The 27,022-nt window shown below is 32.8% G+C and overlaps 1 protein-coding gene and 1 pseudogene across 1 annotated transcript; both read left to right on the top strand.

The window, feature by feature from the left end:
* LOC124373854 overlaps positions 1–26,146 on the top strand; it is a 33,223-nt pseudogene extending 7,077 nt beyond the window's left edge.
* On the top strand, positions 17,151–18,161 carry LOC124373855. Its single transcript, XM_046832177.1, has one exon. The coding sequence runs from the start codon at positions 17,353–17,355 to the stop codon at positions 17,968–17,970; it is 618 nt and encodes a 205-aa protein (XP_046688133.1). The 5' UTR covers positions 17,151–17,352; the 3' UTR covers positions 17,971–18,161.
* Positions 26,147–27,022: the final 876 nt, after the last annotated feature.

Genomic DNA, 27,022 nt, shown 5'->3' with positions numbered 1-27,022 from the left:
CAGAATTTTAAAAATATCTCTAATTGAACTGTAGCCAAATTTTGACCAGCGCTTTAAGGGTTAATTTTAAGCTTTTTATAAAAAAATCGAATGAACAAGAGCTGCTTTAGTGCCTGCCCTGTAACAAATATATGCTGTCAATAAAGTAGAATTTCAGACAAAATTATATTAGAATGTAGACCTTGTTAAGGTTAGAATTTAAATGTTGCATGCCACCTGTCTGTTACTTGATAAACGGTGTGGCATACTGCTAAATTAGTGTAATAAGTTTTGTCATTTAACTCAATATTTTCCAGAATGCCGATAATGCTGCGGAGCTCCAACTGTGTCTTGTTCAATAAGTCAGAATATGAACTCTCGAAACTGAACGAATGCCCACATGATCCTGGTGGCTATTTTATCGTCAGAGGAACGGAAAAGGTGAAGAATAAAGATATTTCAGTTCAATTCTGCAGTATAATATTTACTTAATTTGTTTTAAAAAACACCTTTCTGTAAGACCCAGTATTAATACTACATTATATTATTTAACCAATAATCTTTTATAAATATTAAAATCTTTAATTTTTAAATATAAAATAAAATTATATCGTTACATGTATTGTTATCGTTAGAAAGCTTACTTAATTACCTATAGTTTATAGAAAAACAATCAAGATTTTTATGAACAATTATTTGACTTTTGGACATTTATGTGAAATTGCATTTTGTGTAAAATATACCTTGATACAGGATTTTTCCGGACATTTGCCATCGTTAAGTGAAACAAGAAAACAGTAACACTACGTTTCGAGATCTGCAATCTGATCTCTTCTTCAGGTAAAGAACTAACCTAATACATAATTACAAACTAGGTTAAAATAAACAAATCTTACTAAAGCGTTGTGGCACGCCTGAGTCAGGAATCTCAACCTACATGTTGTATGTCAACTTCACTAACACTAAAGACATGCACTTAATAAAAAAACTATACAAAACACCAATCATTAAACTAAACTACGGAATACAGGTCACAATATGTCTTCACTCGTCTACTAACCATCTACGACTGACCAGAGGGGGTAGCCAATGGTAATCGTGACGGCCGGCTAAAACAAGATGGCGGAAATACAAGGGAAGGGGAACAGGAATGGGCCCTTTCGTTATTATTGGTTCATGCGAGATGAACTTCTTAAAACCATATTGTGACTCCGCATTGGTTTATTGACTGTTAACTTCAAGAATTTAAGAAAATTGAATCGGATCTCAGAAGCAATGGATACCCTCAATTAGTAATTAATAAGTGCAAACGAACCAGAAGAATCATTCCTGAGTCAGAAAAACAGAATTGTGATAAATTTGCGTTTATGTCAATCCCTTATGTGCCGGGATTATCGGAGAAAAATTAGAAGAGTAGGTAGAAAGTACAACATTAGAACCGCGTTTAAAACACACAACACTCTTAGACAAAGTCTCGTAAAAACAAAACCAAAAAATGGCACACAGGATTCCAAAAACTGTGTTTACAGTATAAAATGTAGCTGCAATAGGGAATACATAGGCGAGACAAAAAGACCACTAAACATAAGGATAAAAGAACACAAAGAAAACACGAGAAAGGGTTTCACAGAAAAGTCAAAAATTGCACACCATTGTTGGTCCGAAGACCATCATATGAATTGGGATGAAGCCCACATAATACATCGGGAACCACATTTCTTCAAAAGGAAATTAATTGAGGCAACATACATTAAATTGGCAGACCAACCAATCAGTCAACCATCAGTCGAGATTAGGCCGCTTTGGTTGCCAATTCTAAAAAATGAACTAAAGAGAATACCAAAAGTATCAAACGGATCGGATATTTGCAATAAACCAATGCGGAGTCACAATATGGTTTTAAGAAGTTCATCTCGCATGAACCAATAATAACGAAAGGGCCCATTCCTGTTCCCCTTCCCTTGTATTTCCGCCATCTTGTTTTAGCCGGCCGTCACGATTACCATTGGCTACCCCCTCTGGTCAGTCGTAGATGGTTAGTAGACGAGTGAAGACATATTGTGACCTGTATTCCGTAGTTTAGTTTTAATGATTGGTGTTTTGTATAGTTTTTTTATTAAGTGCATGTCTTTAGTGTTAGTGAAGTTGACATACAACATGTAGGTTGAGATTCCTGACTCAGGCGTGCCACAACGCTTTAGTAAGATTTGTTTATTTTAACCTAGTTTGTAATTATGTATTAGGTTAGTTCTTTACCTGAAGAAGAGATCAGATTGCAGATCTCGAAACGTAGTGTTACTGTTTTCTTGTTTCACTTAACGATGGCAAATGTCCGGAAAAATCCTGTTTCCTTCACAATCCTTCCATCGTCAAAAATAACCTTCAAACAAAGAATACCTTGATAGTTCTAGTTAATAAAAAAAGTGGTGGGCAGTAGAAGTGCATAAATAAAAATATAGATATCAACGATTTGAAGAATTAAATAATTATTAATCATGTATTGTTTATATCTGTTTCTTACTAACTGTAGTTAAATGGTTCATAGTTTTAGAAATATGTAGCCGTTTATTTATTGGTTCCTACAAATGCAACAAATATTACTGATTGTTTATGGGTTATATTAGTTTTTTATTGATGACTTTTCAGGTGATCCTGATTCAAGAACAGCTGTCCAGGAACAGGATGATAGTAGAGGAAGACCGCAAGGGTGGTATCCAGTGTCAGGTGACAAGTAGCACCTACGATAAGAAGTCTCGCACTAACATCATCATGAAACGAGGCAAATACTATATGAAACATAATCTTCTACAAGATGTGAGTTTTACTCATTTTTAAAATTAATGGACGCTTTTTTTTTACATAATCTTGAAACTTAAATAAGCATTTGATAATAATTCGTTTTGTGTCTGTTTATTGCTGTTAAGTTAGTTAAGTTATCTTTAACTCTTAGTCCTCAAATTACTTTCAACAAGAACTGGTAGCCTTTTCGTTCTGCAGATTGTACAAATGATGGGTACTGAGCTTGATATATTCATTAAGTTGTTGTTGATATGTTCAAGGATATTCCAATTGTAGTGGTATTCAAATCGATGGGCTACCATCCAATCTACAGATTGTACAGATGATGATGTAGTATTTTTTCAGGAAATTGTTGGTATGTTTCCAGGGTATTCTGACTTTGGTAGTATTCAAAGTGATGTGCTAACAGTCCAATCTACAGATGATATGGATGATGGGTGTTGAGTGCAGTATTTTCATTAAGTTGTTGATATGTTTCAGGATATTCCGATTGTAGTGGTGTTCAAAGCGATGGGCTATCAGTCAGACCAACAGATTGTACAAATGATAGGCACTGAGCCGGAGATTCTCAAAAAGCTAGGACCATCGCTAGAGGAATGCTACACTGTTGATGTGTTCACTCAAACACAGGCTCTCAAGTAAGTTTTTGTGTACTTCAAGCATTCTCAGGTTTTTGCCAGGGAAGGTTATGGAAGTTGTTTTTTAGTGAAAGAAATAAAATGATTACTAATATGACATATTAATCCTATATGCGCGAGTACTGACCATGCTCTAAGCAATGTATCGTGTGTACATGCAAAACAATTGTTTGCCTTGTTTTGTGATGTTAATTCTGTGTTAGTCCGCTACAGTGTGCAGGAACTATGTTTCAGTAGTTTAGTGAGGTACTACATACCACATGACCACTTCTGTACGTATCAATTGATGCTAGAACCGGTTTTTGTCTCAGAGGCGGCTTTTTTTTTTGTAGTATCGCTCAACGCTATAAGCGTACGCTACTGTCGCGCCAGAAATGAAACATCTGTAGGCAAATAAACAAATATTTATATGCAGCTTCTTTTCCTTTCGTTACATAGAAAAATAAAATAACCATTGAGAAAACATAGTTTTCATGTATTGATAATTTATTGGTGCTAATCCAAAGTTAGACAGCAACTATATTTTGCTTTAAGGGTTAAGACAGTGTGATTTTTGCTACAACACTACGGATGTTGTTATATTATAAATATTTTGGTAAAAATAGTACTACACATTTCCCTAAGTATCTCAAAAACAATGAAGACATTGGTCAAAATTAAAGTTGTCATTTTTGATAAATATGAAATCTGGCATAAATTGCATTGCATTTGTCAATACACAAAATTAATGTGTAAAAAGTTCACACAGCCAAGTGAAAATAATTACCTTATAGGAAAAACTCTTATTTTTGGAAAAGTGTGTCTAAATATACTTCACAGAAACTTATAAACTGTAGATACATAACACTTCGGTTTGGGTCTTGTAAGTAAAAGTTTTGACCCTAAGAACTCACTGACTTCAAGTTGAGTGTAAAATGTTTATTTTTTAAATTTGAATATGCTATAGGATTTAGAAAATGTTATATTGTGTAGGCAGTGGGTCTTGAAAAATGAAAATATTTATGTATTGGATACTTTGAAAAGTACAGTCTAATAAGTACTTGGTGTCAAAGTAGGTAAGAGTATGGTGTCAAATTATAAATCTCATCTTTGGAATTCGATTTTTAAAATGACAAAATGTGTGATGATGAAAGATAAGTTAGCACTGCAAGGCAAAGTAGTAAAATGCAAAGGGAGAATTTAGTAATGGCTGGCTTTTGTGTATTGTGTCCCATATAGAAAACCCTAATGTAGCTGGTAGGAATTCTATGTGTGGAACACAGACTGTGCCAGTAATAGAAAATAGATTAGAGAGTGACTTCTTAGTTTGCACTCAATTCAGGAAATGATAAGAAATGGTGTGTGTAGGACATTTAGGAAGTAGCTGTTCCATGGGAAGACTTCAGTTATTGGACAATATAGGATTGACTACTCACATCCGTAGCCGAATTCTGTATTTTAGCTTCAACAAGTCCTTTATATAAAGTTGTAGTGAGTCAGTTACCCTTTATCACAATAAAAGTATGCCCAGGATACTAATAAAATGATTGAGAAATATTCTGCATAGCCTTCTTCCAAATGTAACTGTTTAAGAATCTTCATCTCTGAATTAATCTCATTTAAACGTTATTTACGTCAATGAACAACCAGGTTGATCATTGTAATAAAAGTTCTTTAGCAATCCAGCCACTCAAAACAATAGAAATTACTAGAACATGAAAGAAATCAGATGGATTTTGAGAAAAAACTGTCAGTTGGAAGACCATCAGCAAGCCATGTACAATTTGATTAGTACCTAGCAGTGCTACTATTCTTAATTAAATCAATCAATCAATAATATCTTTATTCAAGACATACATAAAAATGTACATGAATGCGTCATTCTTAATAAATAAATATTTAAGGTGATGTTATATTAGTTGTACATACATACAATGCTTTTAATGTCAATTATTTTAAAAATCTTAACATAGTTAAAAATAGGTTTAATATTATTTAAATTAATTTTATTACCAAATTATAATTAATTCCACTAGACTTCAGAAATCAAAATCAAAATACAAGGCTCTGGGAGTAAAACTCTTCAAAGTTATAACATGACAAATCAATTAAAAACTGTTTTAATTTATTTCTGAATCTAACACTATTGTTTTTCATTCCTGATGCTACCTGGCAGGTTCCCCATAAACTTGATTCCCATATAAGTTGGGCTTTGCTTAAATTTTTCTTTATTATGTTGTTTTATTACAAAGTTATTTTTGTTCCTAGTATTATAATCATGAACATGTAGTTGTCGTGGTAATTTAGTCTCATTATTTTTTACATATAATACTGTTCTATATATATAGAGGCTGTATACAGTCATAAACTCGAGCTCTTTAAAATGTAACTTACATGACTCATCTTTTTTGAGTTTTAGAATCACCCTAATTGCCTCCTTTTGTAGACGTAAAATTTTATTCAGGTTTACAGCACTTGTTCCCCCATACACTTCAATCCCGTATGCGATATGTGAATGAACCATGGCATAGTACACTGATTTCAAGGTTTGTTTATTACAAAAAGGTGCTAGCCTTCTTAGTGCAAAAATTCCTGAACCTAATTTGTTACATATTTTTTGTACATGAATGTTCCAATTAAGTGTACTATCTAAATGTAGCCCTAAAAATTTAGTTTCTTTATCCAGGTTTTTCATATTAATTTTGTTTGATTCAACATTTTTGCAAGTAAAACTGTATAAAAGTAGTTTTATTATCATTGAGTAAAAGATTTCTGTTATTTAAATAACTTTTTAACAATGAAACTGATTCGTTACATTTCTTTTTAGTTGTATCTAATTCCATATCGGCAATGCACAAGCTTATATCATCCGCATACAAACAAATTTTACTATTATCAATTATATCATACAGATAATTAGGTAAACCCCCCAAGTAGCACAAAAACAGGAAAGGGCCTAATATTGACCCCTGTGGGACAGAGTAGGTCACATTTTTTGTATGAGACCTAACATCATGCTGATTATTTTTATTTAAATACTTAACATTAACAAACTGTTGACGGCCTTCCAAGTACGACTTAATCCAGCTAAGTTCTTTACCAATGATACCATAGCTTTTTAATTTTTCTAGTAATATTTTATGATCAACACTGTCAAATGCTTTGGTCAAATCTAGGAAGGCGCCAACAATGTTGTATCCCTCATCTAAGTTCTCTAAAATGTGTTCAATATAATTTCTTAATGCTGTTAATGTGGATCTATTTTTCCTGTATCCATGTTGATCAATGTCAAGTAGTTTATTGTTTTCAAAATAGTCAACTAATTGAATCAGCACACACTTTTCAAATATTTTAGATAATGACGGTTGAATAGACAATGGTCTGTAGTTAAGAGGATCAGTACAATCCCCTTTTTTATGTACTGGTATTACTTTTGAAACCTTTAATTGAGAAGGATATATTCCAGTTATGAGTGATGCATTAATTACATGTAAAAGAGGTTTAATTAGTGGTAATTTCGCTTCCTTAACAATTTTCATGGGTATGTCATCATACCCTGCTGACCACTTAGGTTTTATTGAATCAATTATCATATGTAGAGTCTTATCATCAATTGTATTACAAATAAATCTGGATTCCGTTACTTGCTGTATCGAATCCTCTGTTTGAACATCATTTTTACTTAGATTAGGGATAACATGAGTATCAACCATTTCAACAAAATTGTTATTAAAAATATTTGCAACTTTGTATAGATCCTCTATAAGAATATCATCCTTTTTAAGTACAATGTTATTAGGTGACTGCTTTTCTTTTTTATTTTTTGTTTCACTATTAATGATATTCCAAATTGTTTTGTTAACATTAGTGGACTTTTTTATTTTTAAATCAAAATGTTTTTTCTTTTTACATAAAATTGTTTTTTTGAGATATTTCTTATGTGCTTTCATATTTTCTTTTAGATTTATATTACTCTTATCTTTCCTATACTGCTGATGCATGTCAATAAGCTTATCATGCTCATTAACAATTTCATCATCCACCCACTTTTTATTTTGGTTTCCTTTTGTAATTTTAGTCAGAGGGAAATGCAAATCAAAATAATATTTGAGCAAGTTGTAAAAATAAAGAAACTTATCTTCACCAGAACTTTGGTAAAGTTCGGTCCAGTCTTGTTTCTCCAAGTCGTCTTTAAACAAGTCAATTTTATCTTTTCCATACTTCCTGCCCATTACTGTATTTTTTGTATTATGACCTCTTTTATTATTTATGTTTACTATTTTAAAAAGTTGTGCATCATGGTCCGATAGAGCTGTTATCAAACATTCCACTTCAAAAGAATTTTCGTCTAGGTTTGTGATGAAATTATCAATAGCAGATTCACATGTTTCTGTTATTCTAGTAGGTATTTTTATAGTATATTGAAACCCATGCATATTGATAAGACTAACAAAGTCTGTTTTCTTTCTGCCCTCCCTCAAAACATCCACATTAATATCCCCACCTATTAAAACATTTTTGTTTATTTTACAAATTTCTGCCAAAAATGTGTTTAATTTTTTCAAGAAAAATGTCTATTTTCTCAGAGGGTGTTCTATAAAGTCCAGCTACAATAAATTTTGTCTGGTCTATCTTAATTTCTATAGCACATGACTCAAAAACTTTATCTTGATTTAAAGTGTTTATAGCATTAAAAGAAATTTTTTTCACACTACTTAATTTCTCTGATACTAGTATTAAAACCCCTCCCCCCTGACAAGAATTTCTTACATACCAGTTTATGCAAGAATAGCCAGGTATTTTAATTTTATCTATTATATTTTCGTTTAGTTTGTGTTCTGTTAGAACTACTACATCAGGATTTATTTCCTGTAATATAATAATTAATGCGTCAATTCTAGATTCCAAATGTTGGATGTTTTGATGGAAGACAATTAAGTCATTTGTTAACATATTCCCTGTATTATTATTATTTTTAGATGTATGACTAGTGCCTAATTTTCTATGTCTGTTAGAATTGATGCAGTTATTTTTTATGTTAATGGTGGGAATTTGTGTAATTAAGTCCCTGATTTCTATTTTTGCAGCTACATTGGCAGGAAAGCCAAACAGAAAAGGTTTTTCGGTCCGAGTGGTAAACCAAAGCCTCCTGTAGATGAAGCAAGAGATATGTTAGCTACGGTTATACTTGCCCATGTTCCGGTAAGGTTTATTATTTTATTTTCAAACTTTATAAATTAAATTTTTAGTATTGTAGTTTAATATTAAGACGTGAAACATCTATTTCATATAATTTCTTAATTGTGAGAAAATTCCATAAAATTTAAACTGAATAATGAATGCAAATAGCCTATGTCCAAATTATGTTGTCTATTCAGTTAAATATAAATTATTGGATAGGATGCTAAAGAACACTCTAGTGTGAAAACAATATGAATAATGTGTTGGTTTTCTATCTGTGAATTTGGTATTAATTTAACCTTTCACATGTAACTAATAAATCCATTGATTTCCCTATAACGCCAAACATCTGTACAATATATTTTTATTTAAGTTCAAAGCTAATTTTTATTATAAATATGCTATAAGAGGTAAACGCAAAACATAAAACAGAGTATTTGAGTTAAAATTAGCTATTTATTGATAAAAATAAAAAAATAACTATTTACCATACTGATAATTTGATCTAAATTCAAATTCATGGTACAGTCTAATAAAACGAAAATTATATAAACTGCTAACTATTAGAGCATTTTCCTATCTAAGTTTTCGTAAATAAGGTCTATTATCTTATCTTATCATCTGGGCAGACAAAGGATATATTTGGTTATTGCTCTGTAGGATGCGTAGAACAGAAGAGCAGGTGGACGGCACTAGACAAAGGGCGCCCCCCTCTCCCTGCCACAGAGTGAAGTTCGTCTATAAATACTTCTTATCCAATTGCAATAGGAACAGAGCGTGCACCAGCCATTTCAAAGACCTTTTGTATTCTCCAAGAGACACAATATGTAATATCGGATATAATTGGTTTACATTTTGGTTAAAGTCTACCATTCTAATAAATCCATCTACATCTTGGGAAGGGTTAATGATTTTATTGCAGGTATTTTTTCCTAAAATGCTAGATTTGGTGTTCTACTGGTTTAATTTATTCTTTAACTCTTAAAGCTGTTATTATGGTTATGATTTAATAATAAATGCCTTGCAAAACAAAATAATACAATCAAGTGGGTTTTGAAATAGATTTTTCCAAAGAATGCAAATTAGATGTTTTGGGTCCAGTACACTTTACACAAGAATACACTGATGTATTCTGTCAGTTTTCAACCAAGCCTTTAATCTAAAATGTTTTGTGATGTTTTAAAGCATTAACTGTCCTGAAATTAGTTAATTCACATAGACAAAATTAGCTAATCCTTCAATAGATTGAAAATAGTATACTGTCTTTGAGGTGAGTATAATAAATGAAAATATTACGCTCGGTATGAGGGTGAGGTGTGTAGAGAAATTACTGGAGATGTACAGAAAAATGAAATCATCCTGGTTCACTTGCACTAGACTGACACTATATTATACAATAATAGTATACCTCCATCCTCGGCTGTTACTGTTGGTTGTTAACAAGCATATCATAGTGGCTGCAGCTCAATTTTGTAAGTCTTATACACAGATAACTATAAAACTGCAATAATTATGGTGTGCAATGCAGGTTGAAAACTTCAACTTCAAGCTGAAGGCTGTGTACACGGCTCTGATGTTGCGTCGAGTGATGCAGGCTCAGGATGATCCAGAAGCATTAGATGACCGTGACTACTACGGTAACAAGCGGCTGGAGTTGGCTGGGTCACTACTGTCACTCATGTTTGAAGATTGTTTCAAGCGGTTCAACAGTGAGGTTTGTAGCATACCTGAATCTTAAAATTAAAAGTAAATAATAGATACGTAGATGGCAATACTTTTCTCTTTTTAAATATCTAAATTAAAGTCTAGACATTTTCTAGAGGTGGGTGCTAACACCTTCACGACGACGCCTTATTTCTGAACTTTTTTATTTGCCGTAAAATTTTTCAATAACAGTGACAAAAAACCATAACATTTTTAATGTTAAACATCTATGTATAACAAAAAAGTATGTAGGCTTTGCAATTTAGCATAAAAAAATCTATATCAGTATGTTTAAAAAAAAATTTAATCTGCATATCCCAAGAGGTACCTAAAAAATTAATTTACCTTAAAAATTAAGCAAACATGCACCCGATTTGGTACACGATAGTCTGAGGTATTTATTTAAGTGTGGAGTCATATTTAACAAACCACAGAGGAAGGCAAACAATAAAAACACAATAGGGAAATGCATAGCATTTTTAACGAGTACCCCATCGGACACATAACGCACTTTACGAAAGCTCGGTGTGTACCCGATCGGGTACATAATGACAGTTGTGAAAGATCGCGTGTGTCTGATGGGGTACAAATCATTGTAAATGTGTTAATGGTTAGTAAAGAATGCCAACTAAGATTGAACGTAAAATTGAAGTTAAGTAATACTCTTGTTATGTTTGTTTTAAGTTTAGGCTTTGATATCTCAAATATTCTCAGAATGAAATAAAATGTCCTTAGTTAACATCAAATGTTGTTACAGTTGAAGGCGATTGCAGACAAGAACATACCCAAGATCAAAGCAGCTCAGTTTGACATTGTGAAACATATGAGGCAGGATCTGATCACTAACGCACTAGTCTTTGCTATCTCAACTGTAAGTAATAATTTGTAGTGAATTAATACGGCATTGACAACACTCTGGAAAACTGTTCATAACTACAATAAAGTGTAATTTGTTAACAGGGGAACTGGACAATAAAACGGTTTAAGATGGAGCGACAGGGAGTAACCCAAGTGTTATCTCGTTTGTCGTACATTTCAGCCCTTGGAATGATGACACGAGTGAACTCCCAGTTCGAGAAGACTCGCAAAGTGTCCGGACCCCGATCCCTGCAGCCATCCCAGTGGGGCATGTTGTGTCCCTCTGACACACCTGAGGGAGAGGTGGGTTCATAACGATACTCCTCCACGAGCGATGGTTGAAAATATATAGATTTAATTGTGATGGGTCGATTCTGATGATACGGGAATACCTGGACTATTACTATGAGAAGGGGTCATTAGACACTGCTGCCAACCCAACACTGCCACCAATTTGGTTTATTGTGATATAACCCTACTATATTTGCTAAAAGAGTTGTAAACTCTCCAAGAAAAGCAAGATACTTTAGGGTTCATGTTTACCATTTATTTAGATAGTATAGTAAAATTAAAAAGTGGCTGAATCTTTTACGAGAGGCTGCTTCACATTTGATTTATTTTGTTATATGTTTATTCTTTGAAATAACAATTACAAATCATTTTATTCATAAATACAAAAATCCTATTTGGGTTTCTCTGCATTTTCACTAAATATACTAATTACTAATTCTATTCTTTGAAATTAATTTGTAATTAATTTTTGGTCAAGTCCATGCAGTTTTATTACAAGAGCAAACACCTAAAAATAATGCAGTTACAATATAAAAAATAATAAATACAAATTTCAAATTAACATATCAAAAATTCTCGAGAAAAACAAAGCAACAATTAACATTTCTAGAAAAAAAACTGAATCCTAACAAAAATAAATAAATACTTAAGGATAACAACAACAAATAGAAGAAACAAATATAAAATATGCATAATTTAACTTAATAAAAATATACCCAAAAACATGTTCAAATTTCAGATAAAATTATTTAAAGAACAGGATATAACAGGTATACCTAAGGTAACAATAAGTTACCTTAATTGTATTTGGAATGTAGTTTCAACAACAATCATAACAATCTATGATTGCACATGAGCAAAGAATGTGTGCTGGCATCACAGAGGCAGCATATGTGATGCCTTTCCTATCTTTGCCTTTCCTATCTTTTGTTAATGATAGTAAAGGACACAATTTTCCTGTCAGGATCTTAGGTCTTCCTTGCGGAATACCTCAATACTTAGTGGTATTGAGGATTCTTGATACTGCAGCTCTTTTTACTTGATTCTGATACCAATATTATCGAAATATTTTTATTGCAAAATAGTGATAAAAATAACAGAGGTGTTTAAAGTATGTTTAGAAAGTAACAATAACTGACTGAGGGTATGTGTTGCAGGCCTGCGGTCTAGTGAAGAACCTGGCTCTGATGACTCACATCACTACAGAGCTGGATGAGGGGCCAATAGCACAAGTGCTGTACAACATCGGAGTGGAACACATCAGTCTGCTGGCAGGAGAAGAGATGTATGCTCCTGGAGTATATATGGTCATACTCAATGGTAAGCTACTCTACTGACTTTACGATGACACATTGTTTGTAGCAACAGGACTGTAACAGTGGACAAACATTTTAAATTACCTGTTGATTAAACAGATACAATACTATATAAACATTTAACATGGGCTGTATAGAAAAAAATAATTAACAGTTTGCAACGATCTGATTTGATTGATTTTTAATATGTTGTATGTATTTTGCACTATATACATGTTAAAAATGGTAAAAATTTTTGTTGCGTAAACAGCTTTAAAAGCCATTAAAAAAAGATAAAATTGATTTTGTATACAATTGATACAATGTAAAACAAAACATCTTCCAGAACTGTAGAGTGAAAACAGTGAGATACAATGTCCACTAGTATTTAAACAAAGAGCAAGCTATATTTTGGCAACACTTATTTTAAGCTTAGATTTGTATAGAATCTAATTCCATGCATACAGTGGGACAGATGAGTGTCTTGTCTAGGTAATATTTTGGGAGTGACCGGCAACTACCGCCACGTGGTGAGGGTTTTCCGACTGTTGCGGAGGTGTGGTCGTGTTTGTGGCTTTGTCTCCATTTATCCTCAACATAAACACAGATGTGTTTATATTTCCTGTGATGGAGGAAGGCTTTGCAGGTAACTATGAATTGGATCAGATTGTTATCAAATTACTTTACTAGTGGTGTGTATAACAGGTGTATTAATTAACTCTATGGATACCAGCTGATTGTACATTGATTATAATTAGATTTATCTTAGTACTTATTATTTTTTATAGTCTGTCATGTCCATATTTTAAGTTCTCCAGTTTCAAACCAATTCAAAACATAGATAACACAACTATTATTTTTATATTTTTTGCCACGCTCTGGAGAGCCGTAATAGATTTGAAACTGAAACTTTTTCACTAACTTTTGTAGTAATTTAACTAAGTTCTCACAAAATTTTAACACAATTTTACAATAGTCTTGTTATGACATGAGAACAAGTATAGCAATGTTTATGTTTTATAATACTCAGGAATATAATAATTCCCTAAATTTACAATTTGCTTGCTTTGTGTGGCCATTTCAGTTTGCCGTCCTTGTTTGTATTCTCGGCTATCCTTCTAAAATATGCGTATGTCATGTAATCATGATGCAATATAAAAAAATGAAATAAATGAATTACATTTACATTATAGTACAGAGATAAAATTCTTTTTGAGGTATCCTTGTAAACATTCTTAAAATATTACAATTACAAATAAGTGTACCTTGTAAATTTTGTTTGTATCAATATGATTTGTAAAGTAAGATCACCAGTTGTTGAAAAAATCGGAATGGGTTGTTTAATTAATTTTAAGATACGGATTGGCAGAAAGTGGATCTGGTAAAGAAAAGACGGTTTGGGATTAATTTTATATCTTCTTGGTCAGCTGCCAGCAATGTTTGATCATTTTCTGTGCCATTGTACTATTGTTTTTGCTATCAAGACCTATTTACTGTTTTATAAATATATATATATATATATATATATATAATACATATATATATATATATATATGTATATATTTATTTATTTAAAAAACTTCAGCAACACTTACGAATCATGTTGATCTTCATAATAAAATTTTTCAAATTTTTGTATTACTCTTATTAATTGTTAAAACTGGTAAAAGGTTGTGTATGGTTATTTTTAGTCTTTTGTACTTTTTGATCATACAATCGCATATATTTGTAAATACTTTTTCCTTTTAAACAATACATAATATATAGTTCTGAGAAAATCAAATAAGGTTTTTATAATTATATGTATATTGCAAGTTGGGTTTTCTATAAAAACAAAATTGGTGTATGTTTGGGAGTATGAATTTTAAACTTTACTAATTTTGTTTAAAAAAAGTTTGTTTTATTTTACATTATAAACTTGTAACAACTGTTTTTTTAGAAAATAACATAAAATAAGCGTTTGGCAAAGGATTTATTGGTGATTTAAACATTTTAAAATAAATATTATTATTGTGTTTCTTTTTAAACAATGAAGTTTATGTTTCAGACCGTACATAATTGTGGAAAAAGGAGAATCACTAGTGAAACAATTCCATCTTGACGAGTTGAACCAAGGCATCCGAAAGTTTCATGACTTTCTCATAGATGGTAAGTTATGTACCAAGTGAACATAAAGTAGTTCATAGGTAATAGTTCAAAGCATCATAGTTTATTTTTGTATACACAGGAATATTTTAAAAGTGTATGATGTTCTTTAAATCTTTATTTCAAGTAATGAGCGATCTATAGAGTTCTATTGTACTTATAGAAACCTCTCATAATTTTGGTTGTATTACGGTTCATGGAATTTTATAATTTCCACATATTAATCACTAATATACAATAATAGAAGTATTAGTGAGAGTATTTACAGAGACCATCGTTGTAACTATCATTGCTTTAACAGAGTCAAACCTTGTTCTCTCATATGTGACTGAGTCAAGTCAGAGTAACAGGTGGTCTTTGATGAGAGTTTTTTTTTTATCCAAAAAAGCATTCTGAAGTTGAGTATTACCTGTTAGTACTTGGTTATCGCTAGGATCAGTCTGTAAGACAGACTTGACTAATTAAACGTTTTTCAAGATTACAGATATATTGTGCAAAAATTTTAAATTGTCTTTTTTCTAACATACCAAAAAAGACGAGGTATGTTAGAAAAAGGGTATGTGTTAAGGCATGTTATGTAATTAAGTTGTATAACATAATTACATGTTAAAAAAAATATTAAGTAACTTTACACAACTTTCAGCCTTGTACCTTTTTCAATAACGTTCTTTATTGTATCTTTTATATGACCAAGTGTTCTTGATAGCTGTCTTAAGCCCCATTTACACTGCCCAAACATCCCCGAGCATCGAGCATCGAGCATTCGTGATCGTAGCTCGCCGGTTTTCAACGAGCACGAACGCAAACGAGCCCTCTGTTTACACTGCTCGAGCATTTGTGTCGATCAGTTTCTCGTGAGCGTTTGCAGTGAATATTGATGATGGCACCCGGGACTGTCAAAAACTTGCGGTTTCCGCTGCGGCCGTCCTCATCCTGTTACAGGAGGAAACGCGAGGAAGGAAAAGGCGACGCGTGTGGGAGTCTTCATTTTTGAAAAAAGAGGAACCACACTATTTTGCTGAGAGATTTGAAAGAAGACCACGGAGGGCTCTTCGAAAACTTCAGCCGAATGTCGTTAGACGATTTCGCCATCATATTGGGAAGGATAGAAGGGAAAATTGCCAAAACCGACACCAACTTCCGAGAGTGCGTTCCTGCATCAGTCCCGGTTGGCGATAACTCTTTCGATTTTTTAGCAAGTGGTGACTCGTACGGTAGCCTCATGTATCTCTTCAGGGTTTCTAAGCCTACAATTTCTTTACTTGTTCCTGAAGTCTGTCGGGCCATCGTAGAAGCACTACAGGAGTATGTCAAGGTAAGAACAAAAATGTATAATATAATTTTATTTTTGGAAATATATATATTTGGAATAAGTACATGAAAAACGTTGAACGGAACTATTGAATAAGGTGCAAACGTGTGAATATTTTAACAGAACGAGGAAAAGAATGTTCCTGCTTCTGAGGGTACCCCAGTTCCAGGATCCGAGGCAAATACGGAGGCGAGCGGATCTGCATCATCACTGCTTGATTGATGTGAATGGTCTGTGGTGGGGGGTTGAGGTTCTAGATGGTGGTATGTAGGAAGAGAGGACAGAGGTGAAGTAGAGTCCCCACTGTACTCTGGTGTAGTCTGTTGTGGATGTAGTAAAATAGCCGGAGAAGGTGGGCCAGAATTCGCTGACGAAAACGTAGTAGCAGGGGACGGAGAGGCTGAATAATTCGGCGAAAACTGATGAGATAAACCGGCGATTTTGATGAGGAAGTTCGTCATAGCGGCCCATGTCGGCTTCGAAAAGAATGTTGTTGACGTGGTGCTGGACAAACGCTTGTGTCCTCTTGGAGTAAGATTTTAATTTCATCGCAACATGCTCACCATACACATCACAAGCATCACGCCTCACAGCATTATGCAGTATGCCGACCACCTCGTCAACTTGAGACCGTGGAGAGGCTGGCGTTCTTTTGCGCTTCATTGGAGTAGGCTTTGCAAAACCCAGTGCCGTTTGACTGGAAGCCGATCGTATCTCTTGAGATTGCTGATGAGGGAGGGTTTGAGTAATTTGGGAAGCAGATTCACTTGTATTATCGTCCTCTTCCTGAATGAGCTCAACCTTAAAAATGAAGAAATGAATTAGCAAATTAACTAAAATACTTGAGGGTTTTATTACAAACTATTGGTTCCGCTATAAAAAATTTAATTGTAGTTATTTAATAGTGTGTAGGTATATAATTTAATTTTGACGCTATGGGTGTACGTAATAAGAAATATTGTTTCATTTCAGATGCCCGAAAATGAAGAACAGTGGCTATGCGAATCCAAGAAATTTGAAGAGAAGTGGGACTTCCCCCATGCTGTTGGAGCCATCGACGGAAAGCATGTAGCAATACAATGTCCGCCCAAAAGCGGGAGCGAATACTTCAACTACAAGTCCTTTTTTCAGTTTTGTATTATTTGCGCTTGTCGACGCTGATTATAACTTCATGTTTGTGGACGTTGGATGTCAAGGCAGGATTTCAGATGGTGGAGTTTTCAAAAATTCTCAGTTGTACGACAATATTGAAAAGGGCAACTTGAAACTTCCCCCACCATCTCCACTGCCGAATTCGAGTATCCCCAGCCCGTACGTCATTTTGGGGGACGATGCTTTTGCATTGAGTGACAGTTTGATGAAACCGTACTCTGGTTATCATCCACAAGGGTCCCCAGAAAGAATTTACAATTACCGATTGAGCCGGGCCAGAAGGGTGGTAGAGAATGCTTTTGGCATTTTAGCTTCTGTGTTTCGTGTGCTAAGGAAACCTTTGCTTTTGGAAACTGAGAACGCCAAGTGGGTTGTAATGGCCTGCGTTTACCTCCACAATTTTCTACGTAGAAGTGCAAGTTCGTCACGTCTATATTGCCCAGTGGGTGCTTTGGATACCGAGGAAAATGGAGAGGTTACACCTGGTACCTGGAGAAATGAGGTGGCTCCGGCATCCCTTCTTGGTTTGAAAAAAGTACCCAGGAGATCAAATTCTACTGCTAAAGATATCCGCGAGGCCTTTGCAACATACTTCATGACAAATGGAGCCGTATCATGGCAAAACGATTACGCATGATAGCATTCTGATTGCGCCTAAACCTCAAGTTATCAACACTGAAGATAGCCCTAAGGATAGTTATAGTAAAGTCTTGAAGTCAAGTACAAGAAATAGGGTTATTTATGGATCTTTGGAATCAAAGGGCAGCGTTCCTTTGAAGACTGTTAAGAGAATGTTCTGGTTATTTCTATCTGGCTTGGTGTGCAGCAAATTCTTTATGTTTTGAACCAGAGTAAAACCCAAAATCTTATGTTTTAGTTTAAGAAATGATGTTGACATATATAATATTAAATTTCTTGGTGTTTATGTACAGTCTAATATTAAATGGAATGTTCATATTGAAATGTTATGTAAAAAGATGGCAAGAGGAATTTTTATGTTGTGTAGGTTAAGATCAATTGTTAATAGAGAAGTGTTAATAAGCTGTTTATTATGCCCACATACATAGCCATTTAACCTATGGAATTTTAGTATGGGGTAATGATGGGAATGTAAAAAGGGTACTTGTATTACAAAAAAGGGCTGTGAGAGTTATATGTCAGGTGGGGAATAGAACTCACTGTAAACCATAATTTTAGACAGCTTAAGATTTTAACTGTTTATTCTATTTTTATATTGGAATGTTTGTTGTATGTAAAAACTCATTTAAATTCTGTGCCAACTAATAGTTTCTGTACATGGTTATTTCACAAGAAACTGTAATATGCTTAGATTAGATAAGTACAACTATCATTCCACTAAATCAAACTTTTTAGAAATAGGCAAAAAAAAAAACTGTATAATTTGTTACCAAACCCATATCCAACAACTTAGCTTAAGACCTTTTAAATTGAAAATTAAATGTTTGTTGTTGGATTTCTGCTGTTACAATATTGAAGAGTTTGTTAGTTTGATAAGTCAGGTAGATAGACTTAGTAATTAGTCAAATAATCATTAAGCCTAAGCATGGACGTTGTGTCGCATTTGTGAAAATGTTTACCACAATAAATTTTCTGATTCTGATTCTGATTCATTACCTATTTATTGTACTACCTAGGAGGCATATTATAACCTGAATCTATTAGGAGGCATTTCAAGCTTAAGTACATAAAAATGAATCTCTAATAAGCCATGCAGGTTAAAAAAGTGTAATTCGTGAGCTTACCTGTGAATCATTCTCCTTTGAAGCGTTTTGTGAAGTACATGAGTTGATGGTTTCCTTGCACTTGTTCTTATCCTTCAAAAACCCAAAAGCTTCGTAAGCAAACCATTTGCTCCTGTAGATCTCGTCTGCACCTGATAAAAATAGGTACATTTAATTATCAATTCGTTGAACCGAAAACATAGGTGTACTATTCAGAGAACAATGCACCGTCTGGCTGCAAATCACAACATCTTATTTCCATTCCACCTTTTATTTTTCTATATTATAATAACGATAATAAAGATACTTAACTTTTTATATATTAAGAGATGATCACCTTCTATTTTTATTATTATTTATGATTTCTTGAAAATAATATTGTCAATTGGTGTATTCAAAGTGTATGAAATTGGTTGAAAGATTAATGAATTTTGTTGAAAAAATTATGAATTTCACCGGAAAAAGCTATAAATTTGCTAGAAGAAGGCTGACTTACCTTTTCCAGTCCCTTTTGAAGTTTCTTCCTTGTTCTTCTCCCTCCTGAAGGAAGCCAACAAGGAGGTTATTTTGCTTTTGACGGTGTCCGTATGTCGTCTCCAACTGCGTCGCTATAGCTTCCCAAGCGTCATTTTTTTTAATTTTGTTGAAGTACAGCTTGTGGTTCGGCTGCCACAGCTCTGGGTGCCCCTCATAAAGAGAAACTAAAAGGAGGCACTTTTCATTCTCCCACTCCATGCTGCTTTCACCGAAAAAATTACTACACAGAATAAACTAAAGAAGGAATTCCACACTCGAAATGGGAGACGTGTGAACTCGACAGCCAGTAGGCAAGAACAGAATTCGGTGAACGCTGTTCGAAGAAAACCCGAGGTGTTTACACTGAGCGAGCGGCGAACGAGCATCCCTTTGATGATTCGCCGGAAAACCGACATCGGGCGGATCAGGCTCGAGCACGAACGAGCATTCGATTCGACCTTGCTCGGCTCGCCGAAACTGTTTACACTGCCTGAGCCTCGAACGAATGATCGTTTCGTCACTCCTGTTTGCGACGAATGCTCGGGCAGTGTAAACGGGGCTTTTAACAAAGTAATTGAGTAGCAGAGTAACATTGTGGAAATAGTGGTAAACATTATATTTGCCATGATTTCTCACCGTTTCAAATTAAAACTTTGTAGTGAGCTAGTAATTTATACATTGCTTGTATACCGTCTGTTAGAGCAATTGTATAATATCTGTTCAAGATGGTAACCAGTCTAAGTTCAGAAAAGAATTGGTTATATCTCAGTTACTATGCATCACAGAGCAATAAAAAGAGTTTTAGGATATGTGGATTTTTAGGACATGCATTGATCATGTCTATGCGCGTTTATATGATAAGCGCCCGGTAACAATCGATGTCACAACAATACACGCTGGTATCACAGACCACTCTTTGGTATGCATTGCTCTTGGTGGGGTGGTGGAGGGGGAGACCCGGCCCCCTCCTCCGCCCCACCGGGACGGCCAGCGTATCAATTATGTGAATCTAAAGCAGCTGTTAGCCGCTGAGGATTGGTCTTGTGTTTACAATAAACTTAATCCGTCGTCAGCTTTTTGATTCGTTTATTAAAACATTTAAAAATTGTATAAGTTGCAGCAAAGAATCAATATTACAAAAAAATAAATTCAAGAAACTAAAACCTTGGATTAATGATGCAATCTGTTAAAAAGATTAAAAGAAGGAATTCATTATTCAAAATTAGTCAAAAATCATCATCCTCAAAACATTCAATTGAAAAATCATTATATACGTTTTAGAAATAAGCTACTAGAGGAAATTAGGATATTGAAAAATGATTATTATAAAAATAAATTAGAAAGGTGTGAAGGTAATACTAAAAACACTTGGAAAGTTTTGAATGACATTACAAACCAAAGAATAAAAAATAGTAAAACCATAGGCTTAGATGTAAATGGCAAACTTGAATATGATTCAGAGTATGTAGCAAATGAATTTAATCAGTATTTTCTTTAATGTTAGTAAGTGGATTAAAATTGTCCGATAATGTTCCATCTGATTTTTTTCTAAATTAAACATAAGAAATTACTTTATAGATAAACACCAACAAAGAACTATATTTTTAGAAACTGTATGTGAGGAAGAAATCCTTGGTATAATTAATTCATTGAAAAATAATACTTCTCCAGGTATAGATGAAATTAGTTGATATATTATAAAAAACTGTCGCACCAGAAATAGTCACTATTCTCTCATACTTGATCAATTTTAGTTTTAAAAAAAGGAATTTTTCCAACACAATTAAAAACAAGCCGTTGTAATTCCTATATATAAAGGTGTGGACTAAGCAGTACGTGTAATAGCTATCCGCCCAATCTCATTGCTTTCTTGTTTCTCAAAAATCTATGAAAAACTCATGAAAAAGAAAATTGTTAATTTTTTAAATAAGACCGATTTTTTTTAGTAAAAATCAATTTGGCTTCAGAGAAAATATGAATACCGAAAGTGCCCTATTTAATTTTACCAAAAATGTAATACAATGGCCTAAATTCAAGTAAATGTATAAGTGGTTTATTCTTAGATATAAAAAAAGCATTTCGAACCCTGTAGATCATACAATTTTTATTAAAAAAAACTTTATAAGTGTGGTATTCGAGGAATAGCTTATTCTTGGTTTAAAAGTTATTTACGGGATAGGTATCAGTGTGTCAGAATGCACTCCACATATAGTGAAATGGGTTAAAAATCTTATATGGCGTGCCCCAAGGGTCAGTATTGGGAGCAATCCTTTTCATTATATATATAAATGATCTATGCGATGCCAGATTTCAAGGAACACTAACATCATTTGCTGATGATAACAGCCCTTAGCTATGTCAAAGATAGCTGGACTGATATCCACGTTGCTATGAGCAAAGATCTAGAAATAATTCAGTGGTGATTCACAATGAACCATATGCTTTTAAGTACGGAAAAAACAAAATATGTCAATTTCAGTCTCAGAAAAAATGACATTATATTTTGAACCTGTTTTCTATAGATGTGCTGACTGTATTTTGAAATCAAGCCAAATCAATAATTGCTTAACAATGGATTGTTCAACGATACAAAAATCGGGTATTATAAAATATTTGGGAATTCATATGGATAGTGAATTTAATTGGAAAATTCACATATCGAAAATTACAAAAAAACTCAATAATATTATAAGAATTTTTTATTTTTTTAAAGAAACATTTGCAATTTGAAAAATACTTATAATGTTATATTTTGCGCTTGTACAAAGTCGAATTGAATACGGCATATTTCTTTGGGGAAGTGCGTATGATTCAAATTTAAACTCATTACTTATGCAGCAAAAGACTTTGTCAGATTAATAACCCACAGTCATATATTTGAACACTCACGACCATTATTTAAGGAGCTTAAGATTTTCCCTATCAAGATGTTATTTATATATAAAGTATTAAAACAATACTATGATTTGATAAATACTACCAACTTAAGAAGCAAATGAATACAGCTTAAAACTAAGAAATTCAGGAAATATATGAGTTCCAAAACCAAACAATACTTTTTTTACTAAATCATCCATTTTTATGTCACCGTGGATTTTTAATAAATTACCTAACAATATAAAAAACTCAAATAACAAATTAGGTATTTTTTTTTAAATTGGGAAGGTGGTTGTTTTGTGAACTAGAGGATATAAATTCAGTTTTATATATTCAGACATAGTAACTGGTTTTTTACCTCACGGCCCATATATATATCAACCTGCTTATTTGAGTTATGTTAGATTTTTCAAATTATTTGAATATATATATTCAAATAATTTGAAAAATCTAACATAACTCAAATAAGCAGGTTGATTACAACTATTATTATATTTTGTTTTGATTAAATAATATATTAATTTATATCCTCAAGAGAGATCTAAATTGTTAAAATTAAGTTGTTTGCTGATGTTTTTTATGTGTTAAAATATAATAAGGAACCTCCAAACAGGCTTAGCCTTGGAGGCCCTACATTTTCTCATTTATTGTAAAGTATAGGCCTAAGCGCATTTAGATGTAGGTTATATTTTAACTATAAATTTAGTTTTAGGTATTTTGAAGGAAGTAATTTTTTATTTCCAGTCTTTTGTAATGGTGCAGTCAGACCTGGCAAGATTTAGGAAATTATAACTCCATTATATTAATTTACCGTTATGTATTGATGTATGTATGTAGCCTGTAAGAAAATGAGAAAATAAATCATTCTTTATTCTTCTTATTCTTATGTAGTATATGAGTTCATTTACATGGTTTTTGTTATTTCATGAGATTTTAGGTAACAGCTGTACAAGTTTTAGAATTGTATAATAACATTGGATTGTTAAAAAACGAATATGTTTGTTTGCACTACATGAAAGATATTTGTCATGTAAGATTTCAAGATATTGGAGTTTCTAAATATTTAAAAGCGCTCAAACTGTATTAACAACATTCCAATCTTAGAGGCTGCATGTGCACAGTAAGTGTTGTACAAATGAAGTGTCTAAACTAAAAAAATGCACTTTAGTTTGACAATTCAGATGAGAGCCACACCTTAAATCTACCTTTTTTCTAATAAACCGGAAGGGATATTTCAGTTAAAAATCATCGAAATTCAAAATCTATTATTTGAAATAGCTTATTTTGTGTTTGTGTACAATTAGTTTTTATATGTACATTTATTATTTTTGTTCTGTCAATTGTGCTACAGTAATCAAAATTTAATAAACTTTTCCAAGTAGCTGAACTTTTTTGAAAAACTATCACTTGTGAGATTTTAAGTCAAAACTGGAATGAATAGATTAATACAATGGAAGTATAAGTTAATTTATAAAATAAACCTCTAAAGTTGCTTCAGTAGTAAAGTTCCTAGTATTTTACACAAATCAAGTCTGTTTTTTTAGATAGACTTCATAGAAGTATTATAGTCACTCTCATAACTTTGCATAACTTTTGAAAATTGCCATAATTTGTGATGAATTCAAATTAAATTTGATAAGGAGATAGTTGTAAAACAAGTCTTGGATAAGTTCATTAGCTAGTATTTAGTAATAAAACGTTGAAAGATTGTGGCCGTTTTGTGTGTGTGCCAAATGTGATCACACCTATTTTACAATTTATAAAACATCTTCTAGGTTTAACATAGGAATTACATCAAAATTAAACAATTAAAATTCGTCTCATAATATCTGATTAACTAACATAATTGTTATTATTTCAAGGGCTCATCGAGTACTTGGATGTAAACGAGGAGAATGATTCGATGATAGCGTTGGATGAGGAGAGCATAATACCTGAGCAGACCAACGCATCTAGAGATAGCTGCATTTACACTATTAGGAGTGTGTGCTGGCCTTGTCCCGTACCCCCATCACAATCAGAGCCCTCGTAACACATACCAGTGTGCTATGGGAAAACAGAGCGATGGGTAAGTATTGTCTTGTTCAGTTTTTAGTTGGATTTTAACAGATTTGTCTTAAGTTGCATTGTTTCCAAAATGTACAAATAGTAATACTGTAAGTCAGATATCTAAAGTATTTGCAATTGGTGGTTCACTCATTGGTTTGTTTGGTTTAATTGTTTTATTAGTTTATAAATAATTGTTTCATTGCCCTTTAGATAAAGACCTTCCACAAAGACAAAAAAAGTTTTGGTAATTTCAACGAGGAATGGTATGCAATTAGTATTAGGATATGCAATATTGTGCTTATGACAGACAACTAAAAGGACTGGCATGATTTTATTAGTAAAAAAATACAAATTTTCTTAAGTACTGTATTTATTAGAAAATATGTATATGACTTCAATTACATTGGATTTCAAAAATATAGTTTTTCTTATCCCAAAAATATGTCTTTCTTTAAAGTACTTTAAAAACCACATACTTAAAAACCAATTTAACTTCAGTTTGTTTTTTATAGGTTTACAAACTTTGCCAAGTGTCTACTTTAATTGTTCCACATGGCGTGATTAAAAGATTCCAAATACTTTGTATGCCTTTAGCAAAATTATCTTAAAAGAAAATGACTCTGAAATGTAGAAAAAATTGTGACCACCCAAAAACTGACTGCAGCATGTTAATAGAAAAAGTTAAACTATATTATTTAGATATTCATTTAAATTTTTTTTACAAATAGTTTATTGTTAATATTAAAAATACTAAATCTATAAATGTTAATGTATGGATTTGTTTGGCAGGCACCATTGGCTACAATCAACGCAACCGGATAGACACACTCATGTACAATCTAGTGTACCCTCAAGCTACCCGATGGTCAAATCAAGAACTATTGAACTAATAAATTTTGACAAGCTACCTGCGGGACAGAATGCCACAATTGCAGTCATGAGCTACTCGGGATATGATATCGAGGATGCTCTGATACTGAACAAAGCTTCTCTTGATCGAGGTATAAATTTCTATAGTACTTCATATTTATGTAGAATGTTACGGGAGCCAATGTATGAAGACTAAGTCATCCTCAGATCATACCAGTACTAATATTCACGCCCTCTAAGAAATGATTTTGATATCTTACCTCAGGTCTCTACCCAATTTTGATTTAAAATGCGATAAAATACATATTTTTCTGAAACAATTAAAAACATTTACAGTTATTAAAGTAATATCACTATTTCTTCAAATTTCGTAGTAGATATTGTACTGGAATCAAAATAACAAAGTGACTAGTCAAAAATAACTGGTTTTAATATATGTTGTTTTGAAAAATTTTTTTAGTACTCAATATTATAAACGTAGAGAACTGAACTTGGCTGATGAACAAGCATTTGTTTATTGCCATCACTTACCTATATAAACTGTTTCTATACCTGTTTATTGTAACTGTGACAGGATATGGCCGCTGCCTGGTGTACCGCAATGCCAAGTGCACACTGAAGCAGTACGCTAACCAGACCTACGGAACAGGATACTGGGGCCCGTGGTGGACGCAGATTCCAAGAAACCAATCTACAAGTGTGAACCACTGGACACTGACAGGCATCGCCAGCCCTGGAGAGATGGTCAAGGAGAGGCAGGTTAGTGTCTTATATCGGTTTTCAATCAGTCTACTTAATAGATATCTATACTTCAGAATATCTATTAAAGAACCGGAATTTGTCAATCAATTACTTACTCAGTCTACTTAATATATATCTATACTTCAGAAATATCTATTAAAGAACCGGAATTTTGTCATTCAATTACTTACTCAGTCTGCTTAATAGATATTTATACTTCAGAATATCTATTAAAGAACCGGAATTTGTCAATCAATTACTTACTCAATTTCTATGAATCGATTCAATCTATGGTAATGTAAAGTATGGTTGAGATAGTAAACCTACCAGATTTGAAACTGTAAGCTTTCATACTGTACTTGAGCAGAGGTGAAACAAGGGCTTTAAACACAATTTTCAAAATACTAGTTAAAATAGAAAAAGCAGGAGTCATGGAACAAATAAGATGTTTGTATATATATATCTTTGCTGAAGATGCATTTTGTGATAGATTACCTCACTAGTTTGTACAGAGTCCTGCTCTTTTTTAATCTACTAAGTGGTTGTTGCTTTTTTGCAATATAATAGTTTTCGTAGTAGTGATGCGATACGTAATTGTGTATATATGTTTATTTTGGAAAATCAGTAAAAACGGAAGGTTTTGATAGGTAAATTTACATAAATGTTTAATTCTTAGACATGTGTATAATGCATTGCACTGTGCAATAAATACACATTTAATAATAATTGAAACCATTACAGAAATTGAAATAAAATGTAGGTGCTTAACACAAACATGATTCTGTACTGCCGTGAATTTACAAATTCTTTTGGAAACAGTTTTCTTTATTATTTATAATAATAGTATGACAAAATAATTATGAACACTATAAAACGTTGTATTGACAGCGTAAT

The sequence above is a fragment of the Homalodisca vitripennis genome, unplaced genomic scaffold (assembly GCF_021130785.1).
Source record: "Homalodisca vitripennis isolate AUS2020 unplaced genomic scaffold, UT_GWSS_2.1 ScUCBcl_6535;HRSCAF=13790, whole genome shotgun sequence".
NCBI classification, from domain to species: domain Eukaryota; kingdom Metazoa; phylum Arthropoda; class Insecta; order Hemiptera; family Cicadellidae; genus Homalodisca; species Homalodisca vitripennis.
The sequence above is the reverse complement of the archived record's forward strand: the minus strand, read 5'-3'. Positions and strand labels throughout refer to the sequence as shown.

Coding starts and splice junctions, on each gene's coding strand:
- LOC124373855 (XM_046832177.1), top strand. CDS start 17,353: ATGTTTGTGGACGTTGGATGTCAAGGCAGGATTTCAGATGGTGGAGTT.